Source organism: Procambarus clarkii, chromosome 17, assembly GCF_040958095.1.
Source record: "Procambarus clarkii isolate CNS0578487 chromosome 17, FALCON_Pclarkii_2.0, whole genome shotgun sequence".
Classification (NCBI taxonomy): Eukaryota; Metazoa; Arthropoda; class Malacostraca; order Decapoda; family Cambaridae; genus Procambarus; species Procambarus clarkii.
Genome location: NC_091166.1, coordinates 46744201 through 46770499, shown reverse-complemented (window position 1 = coordinate 46770499; position 26299 = coordinate 46744201). Strand labels below are relative to the sequence as shown.

General features: G+C 48.7%; 2 protein-coding genes across 5 annotated transcripts in view; one reads left to right on the top strand and one right to left on the bottom strand.

Annotated features, from left to right (window-relative positions):
* The window catches only part of LOC123772497 (phenoloxidase-activating factor 3), a 47409-nt gene that overhangs the window by 11530 nt on the left and 9580 nt on the right, over positions 1 to 26299 (bottom strand). The window contains exons 1-4 of one of the 4 annotated variants that reach the window (XM_045765715.2): positions 5663 to 5702; positions 3227 to 3318; positions 1240 to 1382; positions 310 to 538 (exon numbers count right to left, since the gene is read on the bottom strand). In XM_045765715.2, coding sequence (XP_045621671.2) covers positions 310 to 538; positions 1240 to 1382; positions 3227 to 3317 — 463 coding nt within the window. In that variant the 5' untranslated portion in view covers position 3318; positions 5663 to 5702. Of the gene's footprint in view, positions 1 to 309; positions 539 to 1239; positions 1383 to 3226; positions 3319 to 5405; positions 5703 to 26299 lie in introns of those variants that run through there. The other 3 variants (XM_069325944.1, XM_069325943.1, XM_069325945.1) reach the window with 3 other exon arrangements.
* LOC123772498 (techylectin-5A) overlaps positions 19673 to 26299 on the top strand; it is a 44121-nt gene continuing 37494 nt past the window's right edge. The window contains exons 1-2 of the mRNA XM_069325946.1: positions 19673 to 19979; positions 20013 to 20064. The gene's annotated coding sequence lies outside the window, so the exon portion shown is untranslated. The remainder of the gene's footprint in view (positions 19980 to 20012; positions 20065 to 26299) is intronic.

The following is a 26299-nucleotide window of genomic DNA, read 5'->3' as shown; positions in this document are numbered from 1 at the left end:
AAGAGGGGGAGGGAGGGAAGGGCGAGGAACAGACGGGGGGGGGGGGGGGGGTAGGTGGCGAGAGACAGGGGGGAGGGGGAAGGAGGAGGCGAGAGACAGTCGGGGGGTGGGGGGTGGTAGGTGGCGAGAGAAAGGGGGGAGGGAGAAGGAGGTGGTGAGACACAGTCGGGGGGGTGGGGGGGGAGGGGCGAGGAACTGATGGGGAGGGGGTAGGTAGTGAGACAAACAGGGGGGGGGGCAGGGGGAAGGAGGAGGCGAGACACAGTCGGGGGTGTGGGGGGAGTGAGGCTCCGAGACGCGAGGACTCACTGCCATAGCCGAGCAGAGCCATCCACGGATGATCGCCCAGGTTGGCGTCCTCGCCGAAGAAGATCTTGTTGAAGCTTCTCACACTACCGCAGCTCTTAGGCAGGCTGGCCTCGCCGACTGCTGGGTCGATGGTGGGCGTGGGCGCTGGTGGCGGGGTGGCAGGAGTGGGCGTGGGCGTCGGTCTGGGCGTGGTAGGAGTTGTAACGCCACTGGACTTGGGACAACACACCTTGAGAAAGAAATGGTAAACACGTTTAAGATCTTGAAGATGTATAATGTATGTGTATCAAGCTCACGAAGTCTGAATGGCAATCTGATGCATTTGTTGTTTGTTCAGTCAACGAAATAGATGGAACAGGTTATGTACCCTGTCGCAGCTGGGAGGGGGGGGGGGAAGGAAGGGGGGGGGAAGGAAGGGGGGGGAAGGAAGGGGGGGGGGGAAGGAAGGGGAGGAGGGGAATGGGGCGGTTGAGTGAGGGGGGGGGAGTAAGAGGGCACGCCACCACCACTCATGTAATTTCTTTGCCACACCTATAGCCAATGTAATATCCATTGCAATAAACCCTTGTTATTGACCGAGGTTTCCGTCAGACCTCTGTCAAGACTTGCGTCTCTTCAACAACACTACAGCCATAGCGTTACCCGCACCTGCTGCTTGACACACGGTGCTGCATCTAAGGTAAACACGCCGCTCCATGTGACCTCACAGCCTCGCTCCTGTGCCAGGTAAGGCCACTACGGGTTCACCATAGCTCGAGCTACTTGGAACTTTTAGTTCCAAGTAGCGATTCTTAAACAACATCAACAACCTCCATATGAGCTAATCCATCACGCACTCTGCTTGACAAGTCTTACTACTGTGTGTGGGAGAATCAAGGATTATCAGGACCAACAGTTCTGAAGCAAGAGGCCGCAGCCTCAGCGACTCACCATAGTGTTCCTTCGGTCGGTGCTGCAGACAGCTTTACGGATCAACCTGGCGGCTTCATTTCGCGAAGGACCCCTCAGGAGGTTCTGGAAGTGCTGGCAGGCGTTGAGAGGGGTGCACGGCTCCTCCGGACTGCATTTGGCTACTGAAGGAGGGAGGGAGGTAGAGAAAGTCACTTGTTAGTATTATCAAGGATATGGAGTTTCTGTTGGGCGCTCGATTAACTAAAACTGGAACATATATTTAGACCGGAAGAGCGGTCATCGTAATCCTTAAGAGTAAACCAACTCTCACCACTCGTCCCTAAACCCCGCCTTTAAAGATAGCATCATTAAGTACCATGACTTCGAACTTCACCTAATTATGCTTGCCAGGGGTTAAGCTTGGGCTCTTTGATCCCGTCTCTCAACTGTCAATCAACTGGTGTACAGGTTCCTGAGCCTATTGGGCTCTATCATATCTACATTTGAAACTGTGTATGGAGTCTGCCTCCACCACATCACTTCCTAGTGCATTCCATGTGTTACATACTCCGACACTGAAATAAATGCTTTTTAATGTGTCTGTGGCTCATTTGGGTACTCGGGTCGAAACTGTGTGTTTATGTTTACTATTAGTGCCTGCACGATCGAGCTCTTAGCTGTTGGACCCCGCCTTTCCAACAGTTGATTATCTAATGTACGGACTCCCAACCTATTTTCCCTCCATCTATTACATATTTCTCTCACTCACAGACATCCCCAGGAAGCAGCCCGTAGCAGCTGTCTAACTCCCAGGTACCTATTTACTGTTAGATGAACAGGTGCATCAGATTAAAGGAAGTTTGCTCATTTTGTTACTGCCTCGACCGGGAATCTAACCCGGGCTCTTAGGACTACGACCCCAGAGGTATGTTCACTCAAGTGTGAGGACTTGTGTGTGCGCGCGCGTGCGTGCGTGCGCTTGGGTATTACCCAGGGGGTCCTTGCCGCACTGATGTCATCACCTGGGGAACTCAGACATGGGGAGGGAAGAGGGGGGGAGGGAAGAGGGGGGGGAGGGAAGAGGGGGGGGGAGGGAAGAGGGGGGGAAGGGAAGAGGGGGGGGAGGGAAGAGGGGGGGAGGGAAGAGGGGGGGGAGGGAAGAGGGGGGAGGGAAGAGGGGGGGAGGGAAGAGGGGGGGGGGGAGGGAAGAGGGGGGGGAGGGAAGAGGGGGGGGGAGGGAAGAGGGGGGGAGGGAAGAGGGGGGGAGGGAAGAGGGGGAGGGAAGAGGGGGGGAGGGAAGAGGGGGGAGGGAAGAGGGGGGGAGGGAAGAGGGGGGGAGGGAAGAGGGGGGGGAGGGAAGAGGTGGGGGAGGGAAGAGGGGGGGGAGGGAAGAGGGGGGGAGGGAAGAGGGGGGGAGGGAAGAGGGGGGGAGGGAAGAGGGGGGGGAGGGAAGAGGGGGGGGAGGGAAGAGGGGGGGGAGGGAAGAGGGGGGGAGGGAAGAGGGGGGAGGGAAGAGGGGGGGAGGGAAGAGGGGGGGAGGGAAGAGGGGGGGAGGGAAGAGGGGGGGAGGGAAGAGGGGGAGAGGGAAGAGGGGGGGAGGGAAGAGGGGGGGAGGGAAGAGGGGGGGAGGGAAGAGGGGGGAGGGAAGAGGGGGAGGGAAGAGGGGGAGGGGGGAAGGGAGAGTGGGGGGGGGGTAGAGACGGGCGTCATCAACAATGTGATCAACCCGCTTGACCTCAGAACTCAAACTATATTCCACACTACTCGCATAAATCACAATAGCGTGAGGCATCAAATTAACAAATCCACAAGGGCCGTGACGAGGATTCGAACCTACGACCGAGAACATCCCAGACGCTGAAATTTTTTTTACCATGTCGTAGCTGAGTCGATTAAGGCAGCGTCTGAGATGCTCTCTGACGTAGGTTCGAATCCTCGTCACGGCCCTTGTGGCTTTGTTGTTTATATTCCACATGTCTGCAACTTTTCCTTCATCTTTAGTCAAGGAAAAAAAGGCAAGACTTACCCTGCCTGGCGTGTCTGTGAGCCGAGGCCAGCACGGCGGGACCCGCCACCACCACCACCATCACCAATAACAACCACACACTCCTCCACATCCTGTAACAATGTAGTTCAGTCGTTAGTATCCTATATTCAGCATCTCAGGGAGTTCCATAAATACATAGATATATTAATAATCACAAACACGCCTTTCCAGCCATTTCTTACTGTCTGTAATTGTGGCTTTGGTGATGTAATTGTAGGTATAGTCGTCTGTGGGTTTATCTGCGACGCTGGGAGGCGTGGTGCTCCTCCGTCAGTAGATAGTCTATTACATCTACTATTCTACCTCCTGTTACGTTCGTGCTCTACTTGTCTACGGAGCGTGTGGTAAGGGGGACTACACGAACAATAACTTACTGTTGTTGAACATGTTGGTACTCGAGCCCAATCCTTTTTATCAATTGTATTGAACTTCATACTGGCAGCTTATGAAAAATGTCACCTCTTTTTCGTCTCGAGATTGTCTTCATCTTATTTTGAAATGGACAAAAATACCACAGGGTATCCCCAGGCGAGGGTCTGACCAACGCTTTATGCAAAGTCAGGAACGAGTGTGCTCTGTTGGACATGCAGCCGCGTCCAACAGCCTAGTTGACCAGTTCAGCTACCAGGAGGCCTAGTCGAGGACCGGGCCGCGGGGACGCTGAGGCCCCGAAATCATCGCAAGGTAACCAACCCGTAAGGTAAGGTAACCATCCCTAGACTCTTCTAATTCATGGCAAGTGCGTTTCTAAGCCATTCCTTCAATCGAGGTGACCTTCAATAGGGGCGAGACACAGGGTAAGCCAAGAGGTTGGAATTTCCTGAAGCAGCGTGTCGTCGCTCCCACAAGAGATGAACCAGAGATGATAATGCTGAATCTCTCTGAAAAGTTCACTTGTAACTTGAGTGAACAATGCAACGTCCTCAGATGTGAACGATCTGGGAGTAAAGACCTTAGAGCGTCCAGCGGAGGTGTGGACACAAGTTATTGACACCAGCAGTCTCAACCCTGCTCCTGTGCCAGGTAAGTCCACCACGGGCTCACCACAGCCCCGCTCCTGTGCCAGGTAAGTCCACCACGGGTTCACCACAGCCCCGCTCCTGTGCCAGGTAAGTCCACCACGGGCTCACCACAGCCCCGCTCCTGTGCCAGGTAAGTCCACCACGGGCTCACCACAGCCCCGCTCCTGTGCCAGGTAAGTCCACCACGGGTTCACCACAGCCCCGCTCCTGTGCCAGGTAAGTCCACCACGGGCTCACCATAACCCGTGCTACTTGCAACTTTGTGTTCCCCGTAGCTGAATCTAAAGCAACAACAGGTGATTGGCAAGACCAGGGAGAACGCGGCGGGCATGCTGACGGGGGGGACTACAAAGGATTGAGAAATGTCATGTCAAGGACCAATGGTGGTACCAAGCACAGGCATAAGCGGCTCCCTCGCCTAAAGCAGCTAGGAAACAGCCGATAAATCATCCTTGTCTATGAACGCAGTAACAATAGGCAGTCCCCTATTGGCTCGGTGACGCCAACTTCACGAGGCAAAACATGGAAAAAAAGTGTACAAAAAAAGGTGTTAGAAATCCATAAAGCAGGGAAGCACGGCCGGACTAGGGGCAAGACAGGAGCATAAGAGGAATTCAAGAGATTAATTACAAAATGACAACAGTTGAACACACAGTAAACTGTCTCGAAGGTCAAGGGGGGAGGGGGGTAGAAATAGCCTAAGCTACTCTATCCCTTTGAGATGTATTTCTTCCTTGTCTCAATAAACATTCTTGAACTTTAAGGTCAAAAGCAACATTATATGAGAAGTGGACCTATTCAATGTTATTATACACACTTGTACACACATACTGGTGTTATTCTACACACCTGTACAATGACTGATGTTATCGTATATACCTGTTAACACACATTATCCTACACGTGTACAAACCCTGTAGATTAGCACTAATATCCCACATACCTGTAAAAATATACTCCTATGCCACATATGTGAACTGCACTGATCTCCCCACATGCCTGAATAAAGACACTTCTTTCCAACACTCGTAAATAAACACACATCTAAAATACACTTCTCTCCCACCCACCTGCAGGTGTGTACAGCTATACACACCTGTCACACACCAGTAAAAACCCACAGCTGCCAGACATACCTTTTTAAACAGAAAGACAAGGCACAAGTGTCAACCAGAAAAACAAACTGGAGCGGTGTAATGACTCGGCCGCTGAAGAAAATGGCTGTCAACAGCCTCTTGAATGGGTTGACCACCGTTGTCAGTTGATCTAGCAAAGTGTTAACAGGTCATGTTCAAGTTGCATCAGGCTAGGAAGCAGGGGACCCAGGAGATGTGCTATTTTGAGGGGGGGCAGATGGAGAATGTATACACACGCACTCGGTGGTTTTCTGTACCTGTCTTTGAGAGTCTGGCGCGGTCGACGGCTCCTCAAACCTTTATGTAGGTGCTGGCCGCCCGCCAGACGGTTCCAGGGCTTACAATGCGCGCGCCTCCACTCACTGACGTCAAGGTGTGGGGGGGATTTTAAAATTGTATTCGTCTAGTTGTGCTTGCGGAGGGTTGAGCTGTGGCTCTTTGGTCCCGTCTCTCAACTGTCAATCAACTCGTGTACAGATTCCTAAGCCTACTGGGCTCTATCATATCTACATTTGAAACTGTGTATGGAGTCAGCCTCCACCACATCACTGCCTAATGCATTCCATCTGTTAACTACTCTGACACTGAAAAAAATCTTTCTAACGTCTCTGTGGCTCATGTGAGTACTCGGTTTCCACCTGTGTCCCCTTGTTCGCGCACCACCCGTGTTAAACAGTTTATCTTTATCTACCTTGTCAATTCCTCCGATGATTTTAATCATATCTCTCCGAGCTCTCCAGTCTTCCAGCTACCTGAGGTGCAATTCCCGCAGTCTTTCCTCGTAATTCATGCCTCTTAGTTCTGGGACTAGTCTAGTGGCATACCTCGGAACTCTTATCCAGCTTCGTCTTGTGCTTGACAAGGTACGGGCTCCATGCTGGGGCCGCATACTCCAGGATTGGTCTTACATATGTGGTGTACAAGATTCTGAATGATTCCTTACACAGGTTCCTGAACGCTGTTCTGATGTTAGCCAGCCTCGCATATGCCGCAGACGTTATTCTTTTTATGTGGGCTTCAGGAGACAGGTTTGGTGTGATATCAACTCCTAGATCTTTCTCTGTCCGTTTCATGAAGTACTTCATCTCCTATTCTGTATCCTGTGTCTGGCCTCCTGTTTCCACTGCCTAGTTTCATTACTTTACATTCATGACTTCAATTGATGTTACTGGGTTAATTAGCAGTACTGGCATTATATTCCTGGAATATGTTCTTCGATGTAGTTATGAGTGAAAGCACTGTATATTGGTATTGTTGCATCCCAAATGTTGACCAGTTAAGGTTCTCTGTTGCGTTCAAGGTGCGATTGTTGACATTCTTGTATCTTTAGGGAAGATTATAGCGTCTATACAATGTTCTCCCCCTGCCACACACACACACAATCGACCAATCACAATCAGGGGAATCGACCGGGTAGACAAGGATAAACTATTCAACACTGGTGGGACGCGAACAAGGGGACACAGGTGGAAACTGAGTACCCACATGAGCCACAGAGACGTTAGAAGGAACTTTTTTAGTGTCAGAGTAGTTAACGGATGGAATGCATTAGGCAGTGATGTGGTGGAGGCTGACTCCATACACAGTTTCAAATGTAGATATGATAGAGCCCAGTAGGCTTAGGAATCTGTACACGAGTTGATTGACAGTTGAGAGGCGGGACCAAAGAACCAAAGCTCAACCCCCGCAAGCACAAATAGGTGAGTACACACACACACCTCTACTAATATTCCAGAAAACTACAATATAAAGAGTGATAATATTGTCTATTAGAAAATATTACATGATCGTGAAGAGAACTTGTCTAACACCCCACATACAGCACCACTTGGGCTGGACGGTAGAGCGACGGTCTCGCTTCATGCAGGTCGGCGTTCAATCCCCGACCGTTCACAAGTGGTTGGGCACCATTCCTTCATCCCCCCGTCCCATCCCAAATCCTTATCCTGACCCCTTTCCCAGTGCTATATAGTCGTAATGGCTTGGCGCTTTCCCCTGATAGTTCCCTTCCCCTCTCACATACACAATCCCTCACGTACAGCATCACAATAGGCCTAGTAGTAGTAGGCCTCCACGTCTCAGGAGACTATGGTGTTGCGCTCTGGTTGTTGGCCCAAGAGTGGCTTCACCAGGGCGCAAAGCTATAACTTGCGTAGGTTAATACGGAGAAGCTGTAACCCATGCAGCAGGTCCCCCCCCCCTCTCCACGGCGCCCCAATCACAAATGGGCCTGGGTCCTCATTCCGTTCCCAAACAATGTAAGACTATCGGCGGGTTACTTTACACACGATGCCTCTGTTCACCCAGCAGTCAATAAGTACCTGGGATGATGTTTGCTTTTATTTTTGTTATTGCATCATGTGTGAGTGTCGGGAAGACGGGACGCCACGCGGACCGTCCTCGTAAGGTTTCAACACGTCATGAAAACGGTCAATTTAAAGTGTCCTCTTCTAACCTAACAGACTAAGCCAGGGGGGGGGAGGGGAGGACCCAAAACAGAAAACGGGACAGTACGTCACTTTCGCCAGCCGCTTCCATTTTCTAGCACGACAATATTTAGCCTTATTTAACACAAACGAGCGAAAATCGACGTTCTTTGTAAGAGGACAGGTTGCACCACGAGCGTAGCTCTAATCCTGTAACTACACTTCGGTAATTACACTCCCACGTACACAATCTTCAACCAATAACCACGTTATTTCCCAAAATTATATGTATATAGAAAAAGAGACTTCCTTATGAAAGACTGGTGCACAAGACGGAAAAATATTCTGGGATAACCGAGAAAAGTCTAAACTGTGTGGCAGTACCTGAAGACAATACATAATGATCGAGGCAGTCACGAGTCGGGATTTCAAGCTGGAGAATTTTAACAAGTGGGGTCCCACAAGGTCGGGTCCTGGGACCTCTGCTGGTTCTAATTTGTGAATGGGTAGACCAAAGGAGTGCGCTCGAACATGTCAACGTTTGCAAGGTTAATGTTGAATGTAAACACAGAAGGACTGGAGAAAGTTATAGGATGACCTTGATAAGCTCCAGCAAACAAACATTTGCTAGAATTCAGTCCCAACAAGTTTAAGATAATGGAGATGGGCAAAACAAGAAGTGACAAGTTAAGCCTGGCCTCGGGCCGGGCTTTGGGAGTAGAACTCCCACAACCCCATCCAGCAGGTATCAGGAGACATGTGGACGATCAGGAGAAGGTAAGAGATGGAAGGAAAATCAACTGTCATACATGACAAATTGAAGAGCTCAGAACTAACAAGGCAAACCCGGCACTACAGGGCCGATCTCAGCAAGACCTATAACAACATTGAACAAATTTGAAGATATTAATTCAAGCTCAACCAGCCACGGTGTAGAACAGAAAAGATGTAATACTCATGGAACCGCCTACCCGCCGAAGCCGTAAATGCCAAGATATTGTTTCAGTTTAAAATTTAGACAAACAATCCTCAAGACCAATGTGGCGACCTTTGACAAGCCGCCGGCTTCCTGGTCCCGTCAAGGCCACTATAGTGATGATGACCTTCGGGTATATTCAGAACCTTTCCTTGAGTGTTTCCACAAACGTTCTCACTCAGTCTGACGTATTGCATCTCACTAAATCGCAATCCAGGACATAGATCGTCTGCCCTGATTACATCAACAATTTTTCTTTGTAATATTAACATGTTGTAACGTCTGAGAAAGGGTATTACAAGCGTTTGTGTTTCCCAGAACACCAGTTCCTCAGAGGGTCGTTTTTTTCCTGTTATTGAACTGGAGGCGGAGGAGAGGAGCCGAGAGGCTTAGTTCATACACGACTTATTCACCGTCACGTTTTAATGGACGATTTTGCTAAGGTTTTTAAAACTTTCTTACATCTCGTTTTTATGCTTAATTTTATTCAGGTTTCTGTTGTGCCCGAGGGCACAGTGGCAGACAAACCCCCATGAGTTGCACAAGTGGCTTCTGTGTATAATATTTGTACGAATGTGGGCATATTTATATATTATATCTTTAATATAAGGGAAATAAATTTCTTGCTATCCATACTTCCCCCGTAATAGCATAACTGATTCTCCCACAGCTTCAAAAATTTCTCAAGCCACGCCCCTTCTCAAAGTATATGGGGTAACTTTTATATTGTTTTAATATTTCACACTAATGAGCTCTCTCTCACCGGCGACCATCCACACGGCAGTGGTAAACAAATGTATATTTCTTATAAGTGTGTGACAGACAGACCGACTTGGACAATGACAGGTAACCCCCTCCCCCATAGCTTGTGTGTGTGTGTGTGTGTGTGTGTGTGTGTGTGTGTGTGTGTGTGTGTGTGTGTGTGTGTGTGTGTGTGTGTGTGTGTGTGTGTGTGTGACCACAAAGAAAATTAAGACATGATAAATAATATGACAATGAATAACCACAAAGGAAAAGTGTGAACAGAAATCACCTGCGCACTTTCGTGTTAACATAGCAGCAGAAGTATGAGCAGTGCAATTGAGTGGGGGTAGATATAGTGTTGCGGATTGCCTCACACGCCTCTTCAGGTATGTTTATTGACAAGAAATACATCTCAAAGGGATAAAGAAGCTTAGGCTATGTATATCCCGCCAACACGCCTCTTCGCGCTTGTCAAGGGTCATACTCCCTCTGTATATTGGTAGCAGAAGTATCCATAATTTATCCGATTACGCTTAGAGGGAGATCAAAAGCCTAATTTTGATATTTTTTGTTAAGTTTCGGTTGAAGAGGCGGCAGAGCCTAGCCTCGTGACAAAAATGGCTGATCGCCGCCGGCCCAGAAGCCCGCCAAGAATCAAGAGGCAGCGACACCGAAATTCTCAGCTGCAGGACAGGAGAAGAGAGGCGATTGGTCACACGCTGGCAGGTATGGCCAATGAGCAAGTGACCTCAGGTCACGCGACGGAAGCACCCAAGTGCCACCTGTAATCGCAGGTGGGCACCATTGCACTCTGCATCGTCTGACAGATGGCGCCAGTTACAGCTCCAACCAAATGTTGGCGTTCCCCAAGGTTATACAGTGTTGGTTGGACATATCCAAGAGTAACGTCAGGAGTGACACCACGAAGCTTCCTGGGGGAGGACGTGTTGAGTACAGGATCTAAAGGTTGTAGACAAGAGCCTGAAAACCTGTGTGTGCTTGAAGACACACAGGAGGAGCCGAGCCGGCTCATGTTCGGTGATATGGAAAATTTGTTTACTGAGAATTATATAAAATATATATAAATGTAATAATTTCCCCTGTATTTTAATGTAAATTTATTCTCCAATTTTTGTAAATCGTTTATAGGTAAATAAGTATAACATTCAGTTTTTTTAAAAGATCTTGTTCTGTACTACTGAAACACTTGTTCACTAAGAATTGTAATGTATAATTGCCTTGTAACACTTATGTATATGTAATTTATATTGTATTTTTTAAATAAAGAGAAAAAAAACCTTGTTTGTGAAGTACCTTTGTGATGGATAAGTACGAGATTTATAGTAACCCGTTAGCAGTGATGGCAGATGACCAGAGCAGCCGAGGGCTAATGTGACAATCTGTGGCGAGAAGAGGCTACAGTTAAGGACTTTATCCAACTCCTCATCATAGGGGGAACTTGGCGAGTAATCTGTGCTTGCAACTAGCATCCCCTTTGGTCCAACCACTTGGGCTGGACGGTAGAGCTACCGTCTCCCTTCATGCTGGTCTGCGTTCAATCCCCGACCATTCAAGTGGTTGGGCACCAATTCTCCCGCCGCCACCCCCCCCCCTTCCCCATCGCAAATCCTTATCCTGACCCTTTCCCAGTGCTATATAGTCGTAATGGCTTGGTACTTCTACAGATAGTTCCAATCCCTTTTACAAGATGTCTCGTAAATGACAGATTCAACAGATTCGGGACTGATTTTAATTAATAATTTTCCAATTATATTTTCATAATTAAATATGCATATAAAAAAAACTTTCAAACCCAGAAATATATAGAAATCGTAAAAATTTTTGGGCGAATTTTCTCGGTGCATGTTTTGTTATAATATGTTATCTTGAGATGATTTCGGGGCTTTTAGTGTCCCCGCGGCCCGGTCCTCGACCAGGCCTTCACCCCCAGGAAGCAGCCCGTGACAGCTGACTAACACCCAGGTACCTATTTTACTGCTAGGTAACAGGGGCATAGGGTGAAAGAAACTCTGCCCATTGTTTCTCGCCGGCGCCTGGGATCGAACCCAGGACCACAGGATCACAAGTCCAGCGTGCTGTCCGTTTGGCCGACCGGCTCCCGTAAGTTGTGCTTCGCTACAACTTTCAAAATACTTTGTGGTTAGCAATGTTTGAGCCCAATAGAAACCATTATCAAACGCTTTATCTAAAAATTCTGGGTTAACAATTCTTAGAGCTCCTAGATACATCGAGGATAAAAATAATGTTTCACATTATATATATGCCCAGAGAAATTATAAAGAGAAATTATTTGTATCCATTCTGTAGACACTAAACACCTAAGTGAAAAATCTATCCTATGAACAAGGATATCCAAAAAATGCCAGTCTTTACCAATTTCAGTCTACAGTAAACTTTAGAGGTGATTTGATAATTAGGTTTTGCTAAATATTCATCTGAATTTACATTTGATGGTTAAATACACAGTATCAAGATGCCTAAATAATGGAATGATTCCAGGGGTAATTTTACACACAAATGTCTTTTCAAAAATTTCCGTGTACAAATTTGAAAACACTAGAGATAGTGGATTTCTCATAATACTGTGATGAATTATAATACTACCCCCCCCCCCCCAAACAACAACAACATTCCCAAACAACACCCCCCCCCCTTCCCCATAGAGCACACAATATCCACACAAGACCAAACACCCCCGAGAGGTCAGCAAGTACACACAAACGGTGGTGTAACCTGTCAAACAACACCTGTGGAAGCCTCATTGCTCAGGGAATCCCCGAGACTGTTGCCTCCTACAGTCCAGGCCACGGGCGCTGCTCGGGACCACGGACGGGCGCTGCTCGGGACCACGGACGGGCGCTGCTCGGGACCACGGACGGGCGCTGCTCGGGACCACGGACGGGCGCTGCTCGGGACCATAGGCGCTACTTACCCCAACTTTACCTTTCGCTGCACCTTCTCTCGTCCTCTCTTCTCCACCCCCGCCCCCTCTGTCGTTCGCACCCTTCTGCCCACTCGCTCCTTTACCCCCTCCTTGCGTCACGGCTTCTTGCGCCACACGTTCTTCTGCCCCTAATCCTTTTCTGCAGCCCCCCCCCCCCACACACCCTTCTACCCATACGACCTCTGCCTCTCTGAAGACGAACCCCCCCTCCCCCAGCCCATCTCCCTCACAACCTAAGAAGTGCTTCGTTCTTCACTACCATTCATCACATAGTACAACATCCACCTCTCACAACCTACACTAAAAAAGACAAAAAGGCAGAAGAGATTTGGGATTTTTGGAAACAGTGTCTAAGAAGAGTCACACGGGATACCAATGCTAATGAAGTAACAAATAAAGCAGAGGAAATAAAATAAAGGTTTAGTGAAAAAGAAGCCAACGTAATTGCAATAGTGGAAACTAAAATAAATGGTATGATCTCGTATGCAATATTTCTGGACTACCAGAACATCGGTCTAGTCGTCTTAGGAAGACTTCAAGGTCTACCTTTGCTTTAACGTGAATGGTACTCTCTCCTGAACGTTTCAGACCGTTCACAGACCTTGAAGGCATCTTTCTGAGACGAGACGACCAGACAGGTGTTCCTGTGATGGCGGGTCATCACGGGTTTCCCCTCTCGGAAACGTTCAATATGTCTACTTGGTCTTAATATGTCTCGTGTCTACTTAGCTACACCCAACAACTTTGTTCCTTAATTTGGTGGCCTGCTTCCTTTACAACAATGCCATGAACAATAGTTTCGTAGTTCTATGGTTAGTGGCATAAGGTAATGTCATCAACACCACTTAACTGTGATAACAGAGGGCCAGATGCCAGAGCGAGACGTGCAAGAGCTCACTATGAATGCCCGAGACCAATTAAGCTCCCAGTTGCAGCCTCTTCTTGTAAACAAAGGCCAAAGTCCATTCCATGCACCCACCAAACCCTCTGTTTACTAATGAAAAAGAGTTTACACACGACTCGACTGATTACGTTCGAACACTTCCAGAACAAGTGCTTCACTGACGACGTTTGTTCAGACCACAACGTTGTAAATGCTTCACCCACGTACTACAAATACAAGTAATCGCCAACAGAACCGAAACACCTAACCTAACCAATGTTTAATCATGCACAGTATGCTAATATTTAATAATAATAATTTATATTTGAGATACTTGTGCATTTGAGGGCACCATGCCCAAATTTCTAGCACTTTTGCAAAGTCTAGGAGAGGGAATGTACTCTTGAACGGAGCATCTGGCACCAGCAAGAATTATAGAAGGCGGAAGGATCCTGCTATCAAAAGTGTTTTTCACAACTGTAAAAGGCTGACGACGACGACCACGAGGGGGTCGGGTGAACGTATAAACCCGGAGAACAGGGTTAGCCTTGGGCTTCAAGGATACCTTGGAGTCACAATTAGAGGAATGGACACCCGAGAAGACCCAGAGAGGTGCATCGTGAGTTTACGCCCCGCAATCCCCACCTTAAGATGCGTCAGTCCGTCGAGATCGGGTCCACAACGAAGGCGAGAAATGACAAGAAAAACGTTCCCTCACTCGCAACGTCGGGTACCACGGCTAGAGAGAAAGAAGAAGAAAGAGAAAGAAAGAGAAAGAAACACAATGAAAGGAGAGAAAATGAAAGAAAAAGAGAAAGATAAATAGAAAGAGGGGGGGGGGGTGCCACCCCAACACCCGGGCGCCAGAACAGATGTCCGAAAGAATAACCAAGACTGGCAGAAGGTCGGCGGGCAGTGACAATTAGAAAGGAGAAGCGGGGGAGAAAAACGAAATATAAGGAAGAGGAAATATCAACCACCACAATTAGTTAAGACAGCAGGAGGAGCACAAGGCTTCAGAAAGACAAGAGGACTGTCGTACGGAGCAGCACACCCCGGCAGCCGCCCACCAAGCCCCCTCCCAACAACGGGCCGGAAAGGGAGGGAAAGACTGAGAAAATAAACTAGTATAACATCTGGAGAGAAGGAACTTTGTACCACCACCAGCATGGGTTCATGGATGGCAAATTTTGCCTTGCAGGATAAATAAAATTCTATGGTTAGTAGACAGAAATTAGACACGAAAGAGAAGGGTGGGTACCTGGTTGATACCTGGTTGATGGGGTTCTGGGAGTTCTTCTACTCCCCCAACCCCGGCCCGAGGCCAGGCTTGACTTGTGAGAGTTTGGTCCACCAGGCTGTTGCTTGGAGCGGCCCGCAGGCCCACATACCCACCACAGCCCGGTTCGTCCGGCACTCCTTGGAGGAATAAATCTAGTTTCCTCTTGAAAATGTCCACGGTTGTTCCGGCAATATTTCTTATGCTTGGGTAGACTGCATATTTGTTGGATTGCTAGAAAGCTTTTGACACAGTGCCCCATAGGAGACTAGTGCACAAGTTGAAGAAATAAGCAGGAGTGATATGTTAAGTGTTCCAGTCGATAAGAGTATTTAAGCAACAGGAGACGGGAAGTCACTGAGGGGTGAGGTCTCAGTGTGGCAAGAAAGTCACCAGTAGAGACCCACAGGGCTCAGTTTTTAGACCTATCCTACTTCTCATATGTAAACGATCTCCAAGAGGGAATAGACTCATTCCTCTCTGGCGATAATGCTAAAATTGTGAGGATGATTAAGAGAGAGGAGAGAGCATAGGGCTACAAGATCACTTGGATAAACAAAGTATGATCCAACAAATGGCTACTAGAGTCTAACTCAAGTAAATGTAAACTAATGAAGCTAGGTGGAAGGAGGAGGAGGCCAGACAGTACCAAATGGGACATGAAATCCTCCAAGAAAAGGACTTAAAAAAATCTTGAGAGCAATATGGCTGCGTGAATTTCACCTCAAGTCGCTGGAAGACGGAAGAGTTACGGAAGGCATGATTGGTTGCATTACAATGGAATGCATTAGGCAGTGATGTGGGGGAGGCCGACTCCATACACAGTTTCAAATGTAGAAATAATAAGAGCTGAATAGGCTCGGGAACTTGTACATCAGTTGAGAGTTGTGAGGCGGGACCAAAGAGCCGAAGCTCAACCACCCTGCAAGCACAATTAGGCGAGTACAGACACTACCAGAAGAGAGGAACTACCTCCTTCAGTATCAGTTCTTGCTATTGCCGTTTTTGCTGGTTGGTCTTCCCCAACGAGTCTCTCTCTAACAATTATTATTTAAATCTGTGTTTATTTTTCCAATTAATTTTGTGCTAAATGAGAAGTTTAGTGGTGAGAATGAGCCATGATCACCTCGAGGAGTCTCCAGGGTGGCGAGGCAAGCTTTATAGTTTCAAGTGCAAATTATATAACTTTATTCATAAATGTTTGTACATTAATAGTTGAATTGGTTTACACAAATTTTGCCCCGCAGGGCGAGTTTACTGGGCAGCGTCACTCGTCCTATAGGTGTGTACACACACCGCCATAGCAGCATGTACAACACTTCCCAATAGGAAGAAAACCCGCTGGGTTGTTCATCCTGTCACCTAAACGCGCACACAGCTGGGACTTAACTGTCTCAGGTGAACATGTCAACGACAGGATTAACAGTCACCAACCCTTAAACTGGCGTGATCTTTTCGGGCACAAAAGTTGGGGAATCTTTTACGAACAGCATCTATATTTGACAAATAATCCCTCTGAGTTAGGGAAAACGCTTATCTATTCTACACAACCTACTTGAAAATGGTCCAGGACGAACCGAAACGTCGTCGTCCCTTCACTTTCTAGTGTGTGGTCTGGTCAACATATTTCAGCCACGTTATTGTGACTCCTCGTCTGCTATTCTACACATTTGTAATGTCTCTAAGATGTGCACAATATCTCAGGTAGTGGTCAAGGCGGCGTCCGTCACTCACCACAGATTCTACACCTCCACTGCACATCTATTAATTCCCTCAAATCTCCACATTTGTATCCAAGACGATTTTTCATTACAGAATTGCAGTTCACCTTTGTAAGCGCTTTCATCACATACCGTGGTGCTGAACTAAATAACCAACTGTGTCAACTGGAGTGCTCACAGACTCGCTACACACAATGTTGTCTCACAGACTCGCTACACACACAATGTTGTCTCACAGACTCGCTACACACACAATGTTGTCTCACAGACTCGCTACACACAATGTTGTCTCACAGACTCGCTACACACAATGTTGTCTCACAGACTCGCTACACACAATGTTGCCTCACAGACTCGCTACACACAATGTTGTCTCACAGACTCGCTACACACAATGTTGCCTCACAGACTCGCTACACACAATGTTGCCTCACAGACTCGCTACACACAATGTTGTCTCACAGACTCACTACACACAATGTTGCCTCACAGACTCACTACACACAATGTTGTCTCACAGACTCACTACACACAATGTCGCCTCACAGACTCCCTACACACACAATGTTGTCTCACAGACTCGCTACACACAATGTTGTCTCACAGACTCGCTACACACAATGTCGCCTCACAGACTCCCTACACACACAATGTTGTCTCACAGACTCGCTACACACAATGTCGCCTCACAGACTCCCTACACACACAATGTTGTCTCACAGACTCGCTACACACAATGTTGCCTCACAGACTCGCTACACACAATGTTGTCTCACAGACCCCCTACACACAATGTTGTCTCACAGACTCCCTACACACAATGTTGTCTCACAGACCTCTAACCCCGTCCATGGAGGTCAGAGGATGTGTATATAGTCAGAGGAAAATGTATATATTCTGTGACCACTGTAAATGTCTGGCCACGACTGTGGTGGAAAATAAACCAAAAAAACTGATTCGTCCATAATGATTGGAATTTGCAGCATCAACCACACTGTACCTGAATACCGACTCGCTAATTATTGGTGCTATTCTTCTCCTGTCATCAGTCGCCTCTTGACGGAGATCTTGCCTGAAGATACAACTGATTAAATGAAGAGTTGGGAATAACGTCCCCGTGGGAATGACAGTCCTCATGGCGCAGTGATCAAACACTCACTGGGCCCTTCGCGAGTGCTTTAGCCTGGGTTCGTATCCTAGCCGGGGATGAATTACTGAGGATTTACTGGGCACCAATGAACTGTAGCCTCTGTTCACCCAGCAGTAAATGGATAACTGGTTGTTAAACGATTTGGCGGGTCGTATTCCGGGGAATATTAGAATTAAGGACCTGCCTGAAACGCTACGTGGGCTAGTGGCTGTACAAGTATGTAAGAACTCTTGTGAATACAAATAAATACATATAATTAAATGAAGAATTTAATACGTCTCCTTCAGCGTTCTCGGGTGACCTTATACGCATCTTGTGGACACTGGTGACAAAGCTAGGTACACGAGACCTATCAAACGGGTCCAGGAACCGGACCCCAAAGTTTGCTTAGCTTAGTCAACAGTGAAGAGCCAGTTGCGTAATTTATTAAACAAAATCAACAATGTCTCAGACTTTATCAAACATCACCGTGACCTCCAGAGGTCCTCGTTCCTCCCCAGCTGTGGGCCACACTGGCATGCACAGTGTCACATGTTCCTCCCCAGCTGTGGGCCACACTGACATGCACAGTGTCACATGTTCCTCCCCAGCTGTGGGCCACACTGACATGCACAGTGTCACATGTTCCTCCCCAGCTGTGGGCCACACTGACATGCACAGTGTCACATGTTCCTCCCCAGCTGTGGGCCACACTGACATGCACAGTGTCACATGTTCCTCCCCAGCTGTGGGCCACACTGACATGCACAGTGTCACATGTTCCTCCCCAGCTGTGGCCCACACTGGCATGCACAGTGTCACATGTTCCTCCCCAGCTGTGGGCCACACTGACATGCACAGTGTCACATGTTCCTCCCCAGCTGTGGGCCACACTGGCATGCACAGTGTCACATGTTCCTCCCCAGCTGTGGGCCACACTGGCATGCACAGTGTCACATGTTCCTCCCCAGCTGTGGGCCACACTGACATGCACAGTGTCACATGTTCCTCCCCAGCTGTGGGCCACACTGACACGCACAGTGTCACACGTTCCTCCCCAGCTGTGAGCCACACTGGCATGCACAGTGTCACACGTTCCTCCCCAGCTGTGGGCCACACTGACATGCACAGTGTCACATGTTCCTCCCCAGCTGTGGGCCACACTGACATGCACAGTGTCACATGTTCCTCCCCAGCTGTGGGCCACACTGACATGCACAGTGTCACATGTTCCTCCCCAGCTGTGGGCCACACTGACATGCACAGTGTCACATGTTCCTCCCCAGCTGTGGCCCACACTGGCATGCACAGTGTCACATGTTCCTCCCCAGCTGTGGGCCACACTGACATGCACAGTGTCACATGTTCCTCCCCAGCTGTGGGCCACACTGGCATGCACAGTGTCACATGTTCCTCCCCAGCTGTGGGCCACACTGGCATGCACAGTGTCACATGTTCCTCCCCAGCTGTGGGCCACACTGACATGCACAGTGTCACATGTTCCTCCCCAGCTGTGGGCCACACTGACACGCACAGTGTCACACGTTCCTCCCCAGCTGTGAGCCACACTGGCATGCACAGTGTCACACGTTCCTCCCCAGCTGTGGCCCACACTGGCATGCACAGTGTCACATGTTCCTCCCCAGCTGTGGGCCACACTGACATGCACAGTGTCACACGTTCCTCCCCAGCTGTGGGCCACACTGGCATGCACAGTGTCACACGTTCCTCCCCAGCTGTGGCCCACACTGGCATGCACAGTGTCACATGTTCCTCCCCAGCTGTGGGCCACACTGACACGCACAGTGTCACACGTTCCTCCCCAGCTGTTGGCCACACTGGCATGCACAGTGTCACATGTTCCTCCCTAGCTGTGGGCCACACTGACATGCACAGCTTCACATGTTCCTCCCCAGCTGTGGGCCACACTGGCATGCACAGTGTCACATGTTCCTCCCCAGCTGTGGGCCACACTGGCACGCAAGCACAAATGTGAGACAAGCGCTTGAACACATGTTTGGAATGCGAGTATAAACAATGACTAAGCCGGAGGCAGACGAGGGAGTCCCGGACCTCTTCCACGCAGATGTAAACAAACCAATGAGAGGGGAAGGGGGAGAGGGAGAGAGAGAGAGGGGAGAGGCAGACGTCACAAGAGGGTGGTGAGGGTAGCCGAGGAGAGGAACATCTCCCAGACTCACTCCAGTGCCTGGCTCTACCTCTTGCGGAAGTTGGTGACACAACAGATAACATTATAGATTATAAGCTCTGAAAGCAGTGAATATATCGCGCAAATGGATAATTTACTACATAATAGGGAAATATATGCCATCAGTGAGTAAATATATTCCCAAGGTGTTTGGCGATACACAATAGTGGCGACCTGTGTTTGCGTGTGTGTGTTGCAGCAGGCTCCAGGCAGGCTCCAGGCAGGCTCCAGGCAGGCTCCAGGCAGGCTCCAGGCAGGCTCCAGGCAGGCTCCAGGCAAGGTTCGCTGCCTTGTCCTCCCACCATAGCCTGCCCTGCACTACTCCAGGTAAGACTCGCTAATCAGATCATTTCTCTCTCCTGACAAGTTCTATCATTATATTCTTGTAATTACAACGATTACTTACAACGTCAATGTTATCCCGTCCCAATCATCTAATAGGTCGTGTTTTGAACGTTATGGTAACCAACGTTACGAATGCAACCTACAAAATGTGACATCTTATCAATATCTGCGTTTCCTGCGCATCGGACTCTTATAGGCTGGGTGGGTTGCTTAGGCTCGCAAGAGTCTAGTTAGGTTAAGAAGGTTGGATTGTAGACGTAGTGGCAAATCAAGACGAGAGGGGTTGGTCACACTCGGGGGATGGGGGGGGGGGGTCCCCACACTGTTTTAAGCAGGCGGGCAAAGTGGTAAATTACACACACACACAAATCACAATAGCGTGTTGTATCAAATGAACAAATCCGCAAGGACCGTGACGGGGGTTCGAACCTTAATCGACTGAGCTACCATGTCGTAGCTCAGTCGATTAGAGCAGCGTCTGGGATCCTCTCGGACGTAGGTTCGAACCCTCGTCACGGCCCTTGTGGATTTGTTTAACGTGGTAAATCTTTGCCAAGGGAAACCCCGCATTTTTCTGTCGACAATAAACACGAGAGATCAAGGATTCAAGGATGTTTTTTAGGAAAGGAATAACCGGAGTTATCTTCGGTGTGAGTCATTCCAATTCCCCTTCTTCCCCCCTCACACCCCCCACTTGTGTGTCCCCCCCCCCCTCACCTCCACCCCCCCCCCACCTCGACACAACTGGAATACTTTAATGTAGTATATTTGTATACTATTATGTTACTTTAGACAGTGAAATTACCGTAAAAAGAGTTACTGAAGTAGTGCCGGGTTACTGTTCTAGTTTAAGTCAACAGGCGTCCAAGTATAGACTTACAGGCAATGTACAGATTTTTTTTAATTTAGATATACAAGAGTTCTAACACTCTGGTACAGCCACCAGCACGCGTTGAGTTTCGGGCAGGTCCTTGATCCTATGTTCCCTGTGTCCGACCCGCCAAATCGTTTAATCAGGTACCCATTTTACTGTTAGTTAAACAGAGGCTACACTTAAGGATTGACGCCCGGTACATCCCCCCCCCCCCCCGGCCAGGATACGAACCCATGACAAAGCGACAGCCACTCATTAAAATGATGGGACTGCACGATGTATATACAGATGAAAGAGTACAGCACTTTCTTCCACCCTGGTAGATAGTACCTTTTGACGTCCTAACCCCTGCATACCCCACCAAGAAACTAATCACAAGCAACCCTCATGCTCAGCTTGCTGCTAAATTAAGCACCATAGAACACTCACAATATACAAGCTGAATTAATAGAGCACAGACCATATACACTGACGGATCACTCAATACAGCCACAGGGAGGGCAGGAAGTGCTGTTATTGCTCATCAGCCCGATGGCAGCACAATTCAAAGGAATATAAGAATTAGTAACTGGGCGTCCACAATGCAAGCCGAGTTGGTAGCAATACTGGTAGCACTCGAAATTATTGACAACACTGAAGTAGACAGCTTAATTATTTCCGACTCCCTATCCTCACTACGAGCAATAAACAGTTTGCAATCAAGTAATAACGTGCTTGTCTTGGAAGCTAGACGTAGATATATATATAAGAATACTTAGCAAGAGGGTAAATATAAAATTGTGGATTCCTTCTCACATTGGCCTGCAGGAACATGACAAAGTTGACGCCCTTGCTAAGGCAGTATATAAAGACAGTATTGAACGGAATCTTGAGTTATCAAATAGGTCCCTTAAAAGTGTCATTAGACGAGAACTCCTGGATGAATTTGAAGAAAGTAGAACAGTGCAAACTGGAACTAGCAGGTTCATTGTTCATCACAATGGATGAAAATGAAAATTTCTTCACAATGAAATGTGTGAAGTAAAACATGTGTATGGGGCAAGTAATAAAGTCAGTAGACTAACAGATGTTGTCACAGCTCTTATAAGACTAGGCTACAAGTATCTCTGGCAGTTCGGCTTGTATAGGGATCTAGATGAAGTAAAGTGTAAAGTGTGTGGACAAAGACAGGGACACACACTCGAACACTATATCTTGGACTGTAGTAAAATTGAGCCATTTAGAGATAAATCTAAGCTCACGCTATATGATATGGCAACCTATCTTATTACCATGGATAAATTACCTGAAATCCTTGCACTGTATCCATATTTCGCTCGCAGTAGATAAACGACATATGAGATGAAGAAACAAGTAGTGTATTGTGAAGACTAATAATAAACAGAAGCTCCCCTCAAGGAAGGAAGCACCTCAAGGTAGCCCCTATGACTGTAATATCTCCATTGGTCAAACTATTATGTATTAGCGATAAGACCTACCATTAATGTATAATGACTTACTGTAAATATATAGCTCTTGAAATAGCACAACTCTGTAACTAGCTGACATTGTAACTATAAGGTGTGAAGGATAGATGAAATTGTTTATGTAATAATCTGAGATGAGGTCTGATAGAGACCTTTTGTGCCCTCTGTAATGCTTTTTGCGCTACCGCTCACAGGATGAGTATGGGGTGCACAATAAACTAGCCGCCTCAGGCGACAACACACACACAAAACGAAGTGCCAGGCGAGTGTGTTACCACTACGCCACAGAGACTGTGTAAATTAATACACTGGACAGTTAAGAAGCATAATTACATTAAACGTTGACGCTTTTTCAAACCTCCAGCAATTTCTTACTCCAAGTTGCCAACACTGTTGATGGCTTCCCCCCCTCCTCCCCACTACCTAAATCCATCCCTACCCCTACCCGACGGTCTCTTCCCCCCCCCCTTCCCCAAGGCCTCCTCTTACCCCAAGGTCTCTCCCACTGACTCATTCCGTTCTCACTTACACAACTGGACTATATTTATATCCCAGTAATACTTAAATTTACATATGATTATAACACGTTTTAGATTTAGCTACTGGGAACAAAAAGTTCCAAGCAGTACGGGCTATGGAGAGCCCGTAGTGGACTTACCTGGCACAGAAGAGGGGCTGTGTATTCATAACCACCCAATCCCACTCATATACATGTCTAACCCACGCTTGAAACACTCAAGGGACCCCCCACCTCCACCACGTTAAGTGGTAATAAGAACCAGTTACAGGAGCGGGGCTGTAACTGGCTTACACCAACATGGAACCACTTAAGATAAAGTTTATTCAGGTAAAAGTACATACATACAAGATGAGTTACAATGTTGGATTTCTTGATAGAGCTAGTACATTGTATGCCTAAAGCCACTAATACAGTGTGTTTCGGGCAACGTCTGCGGACTTACGCACCCCCGAGGCTTGCTGAGATCAGCACCACCTCCAGCTGGCTCAGGCAACCTCACACCTTCACACTTAATAGTTTGATTCAAACTTTCTGTTCAAACTTTCCACGGTCGACCAAGATGTTCAAAACTTATTACACCGACTCGTGTCCCATAGTTGGCTAAAACCGTGTGTATTTTCTGTTTGAAAGTTTTGAGAGTGAAGAGGAGTAATGGTGCGCGGACTGCCTCCAACTATTGCCCCACTTATTAGGTTTTGTTTGGAGTAAAGTTAGAGAGGATTTTCTTATGTATTGGTGGGGAAGGGGTAGGTTAAGAGACACTTCAAGTGTTCCATTCTACCTTCAGTGGTTCAGGCCTGTCTTAGTATTTTGTTTGCGAGCCTTTATTCCTGCCCCCGGGGGAGGGGGGGGTGTGGACACCTAACATGAAGTAATGTCAACAGGCAAGGCAAGGGAAAGGGGAAGGGGGGGGGGGGTATGGATATGGGGGAAGAAACCGTGTTTAATACAACCTGTGATGTTACTCTGATTTCATTGTGTCCAGCGCAATGGGCAAAATAGTGTACTAAACCAATCTCGACCACATACGACATATGTGTATGACATTTTATGGAAGCACTCTCCCTGGGAGCCGCGCCTACATCTACCCTGCCTGCTGGGCCGTTTATTAAACTAATTTATTATATTACCAGCCAAGGAACACCAAGAGTGGTGAGAGAGACAACGTAATCACATATAGTGCAGTGCTACACAACGCGTCCAGGATGTACATTGGCGTTGTATTTATGATTGTCTATTCTTGCCCGTTTGTGATGACGTGGGAGAGTAACGGATATGGTGGATCCACATGTTTCGTGAGACTAAGAGGCTCAGGGACTGGCATTGATTATTATTGCACAAGATAATAAAAAAAGAAATTAAAATTGTTTTATTAAGAAGCGTCTCACCTCGCCAGTAATTTAAGTGATTGCTTAAGTGTTTCTTAAAGTTTGTTACATACTGTTGGAGCGGACTGCAAAGCAACAATAGACATACATACAGTTCAATCGAGTTCAGAGCAGCCTAATTCTTCTTCTTCTTGAGAATAGGTGCAGTTTGCATAAAGGGTTTACCCTCCCGATGACTGCACCAGGACAGATGTAGGAAGACGAGGAGGAGAAAGTCAAAAGTGTTAGATGTGTCGGGTCGTAGAGAGAGGAGTGACGAAAACAGAGGCGGACGTTAGAGGGAGACTCCCGCACCGCAGGGCGGGATGTCGAGTTCACGGCGGCAGCGGATCCACGCACGGCGTAGCAGCGTGCGCAAGACGTCAACTAATATTACTCCGGAAACTTGTATATCGGAAAGTGCAAGCAGTACGCATCCCAAATCACCCACGTGTCAGGGGACACCCGGCCACCAGGCGGCGCCTTCGGCTGAGACATCTATCCGGCACCCTATAAACACACTCCTTCACTCCTGACACCCAGACAGTGGATGAGCACCGCAGGATCGGAAGCACCCGGGCATCCCAATAATGGCCCAACACCGGAACCCCACAGGGCATGACCCCAGCAGCTGGGACTAGGCTTCCCCCAGACCAGGGCAACGAAGGCGGGGGAACCACAGGGGATGCAGGCGCGGCAACGACCCCACCACCGGGCACAGGAGCCGAGCCCCCCCCCCCCCCCCCCCCGGTGCATATCTTTCCGCAACACCACGACGAGGTCCCGATCATCAGGGGCAACCCCCCACTGCGGGGATCCAACAGTGGGAGACGCAGGAGGGGGGCATAGATAACAACTTCGGAGCCCCTCACAGCACCATCACCCACGGCTGGGGACGCCAGAGCACCATACTCCCCCACCTCCTCCCAAGGCACACCACGAAGGGGAGACACACTCCGAGCCCGCCGCAAACGCTTCGAGACAGGCCGCACCACACCACGCCCAGCAGGCCCCGCCGCAGGCACAGCCACACAGGCCACACCCGCACCGTCCGAGAGTCCACAGAGGCCACATCGCCCACACTGTCCACATCATCCAGGGAAACAGCCTCAGAACACCGACGCGCATGCGACGCAAAGGGATGGAAAGGGCAGAACTACAGTCGCCAACACACACAGGCACGGCAGGCACCTCCCCCTGCCAAAGCCCCCCTCCAAAACAGCAGAACCCGCGTCTCCGGAAGCCGGTATCACACACACAGGCGGGGGTGGGACATGAACCTCCACCGGGACATCCTGCACTACACGCAGCGCAGGTCCGACACCCACACACACCGGGTCAACAACCCCAGGGGCCACAGCAGGTACCAGACGTGTCGCACAGGCCGTAGAACTCGCCTCAACAGGCGGAGCAGCAGACAGGCAGTCAGGCACCTCAGGCACAGCACCCACTCCGTCTTCACAACCGTACGAACGCAACAGGGTCGGAAAATCCTCAGCATGAAAAACATGCACCCTACCAGTTGCTCCCACGTCGCACGCCGCAGCCACATGACCCTCGTGACCACACCGATAACAGGTGCGCGGTTGACCCCGATACAGGCAGTGGAGCGTGTAACCCAACACGGACATCGACGACGGTACACTTCACTTCAGCGACATCGTCAGGGTGTGGGAGCCGTCAAGCATACAAACACAGTGCCCGGCAACGACCTTGTTTCAACGAACACTTAACACTGTCCCAAATGGTTCAAAACAGGTTAAAAAGTCGTCCTGAAATTCGAAGGGGGCACCATACACCGCCACAGACGTCAAGGTGACACTAAGATTCACCACCTTAACGGAGCCAGCAGTATCAGGGAGAGGGTAAACACGCCCCTCACACCGCTCGAGAAACGCCTGAAAGGCAGCCTGGAGGCGGAACTTGACCACAGCACGGTTGCCCTGAAGCAGCTGGACGCCCACCAGGTCCAACAGCTGCACATGAAGCA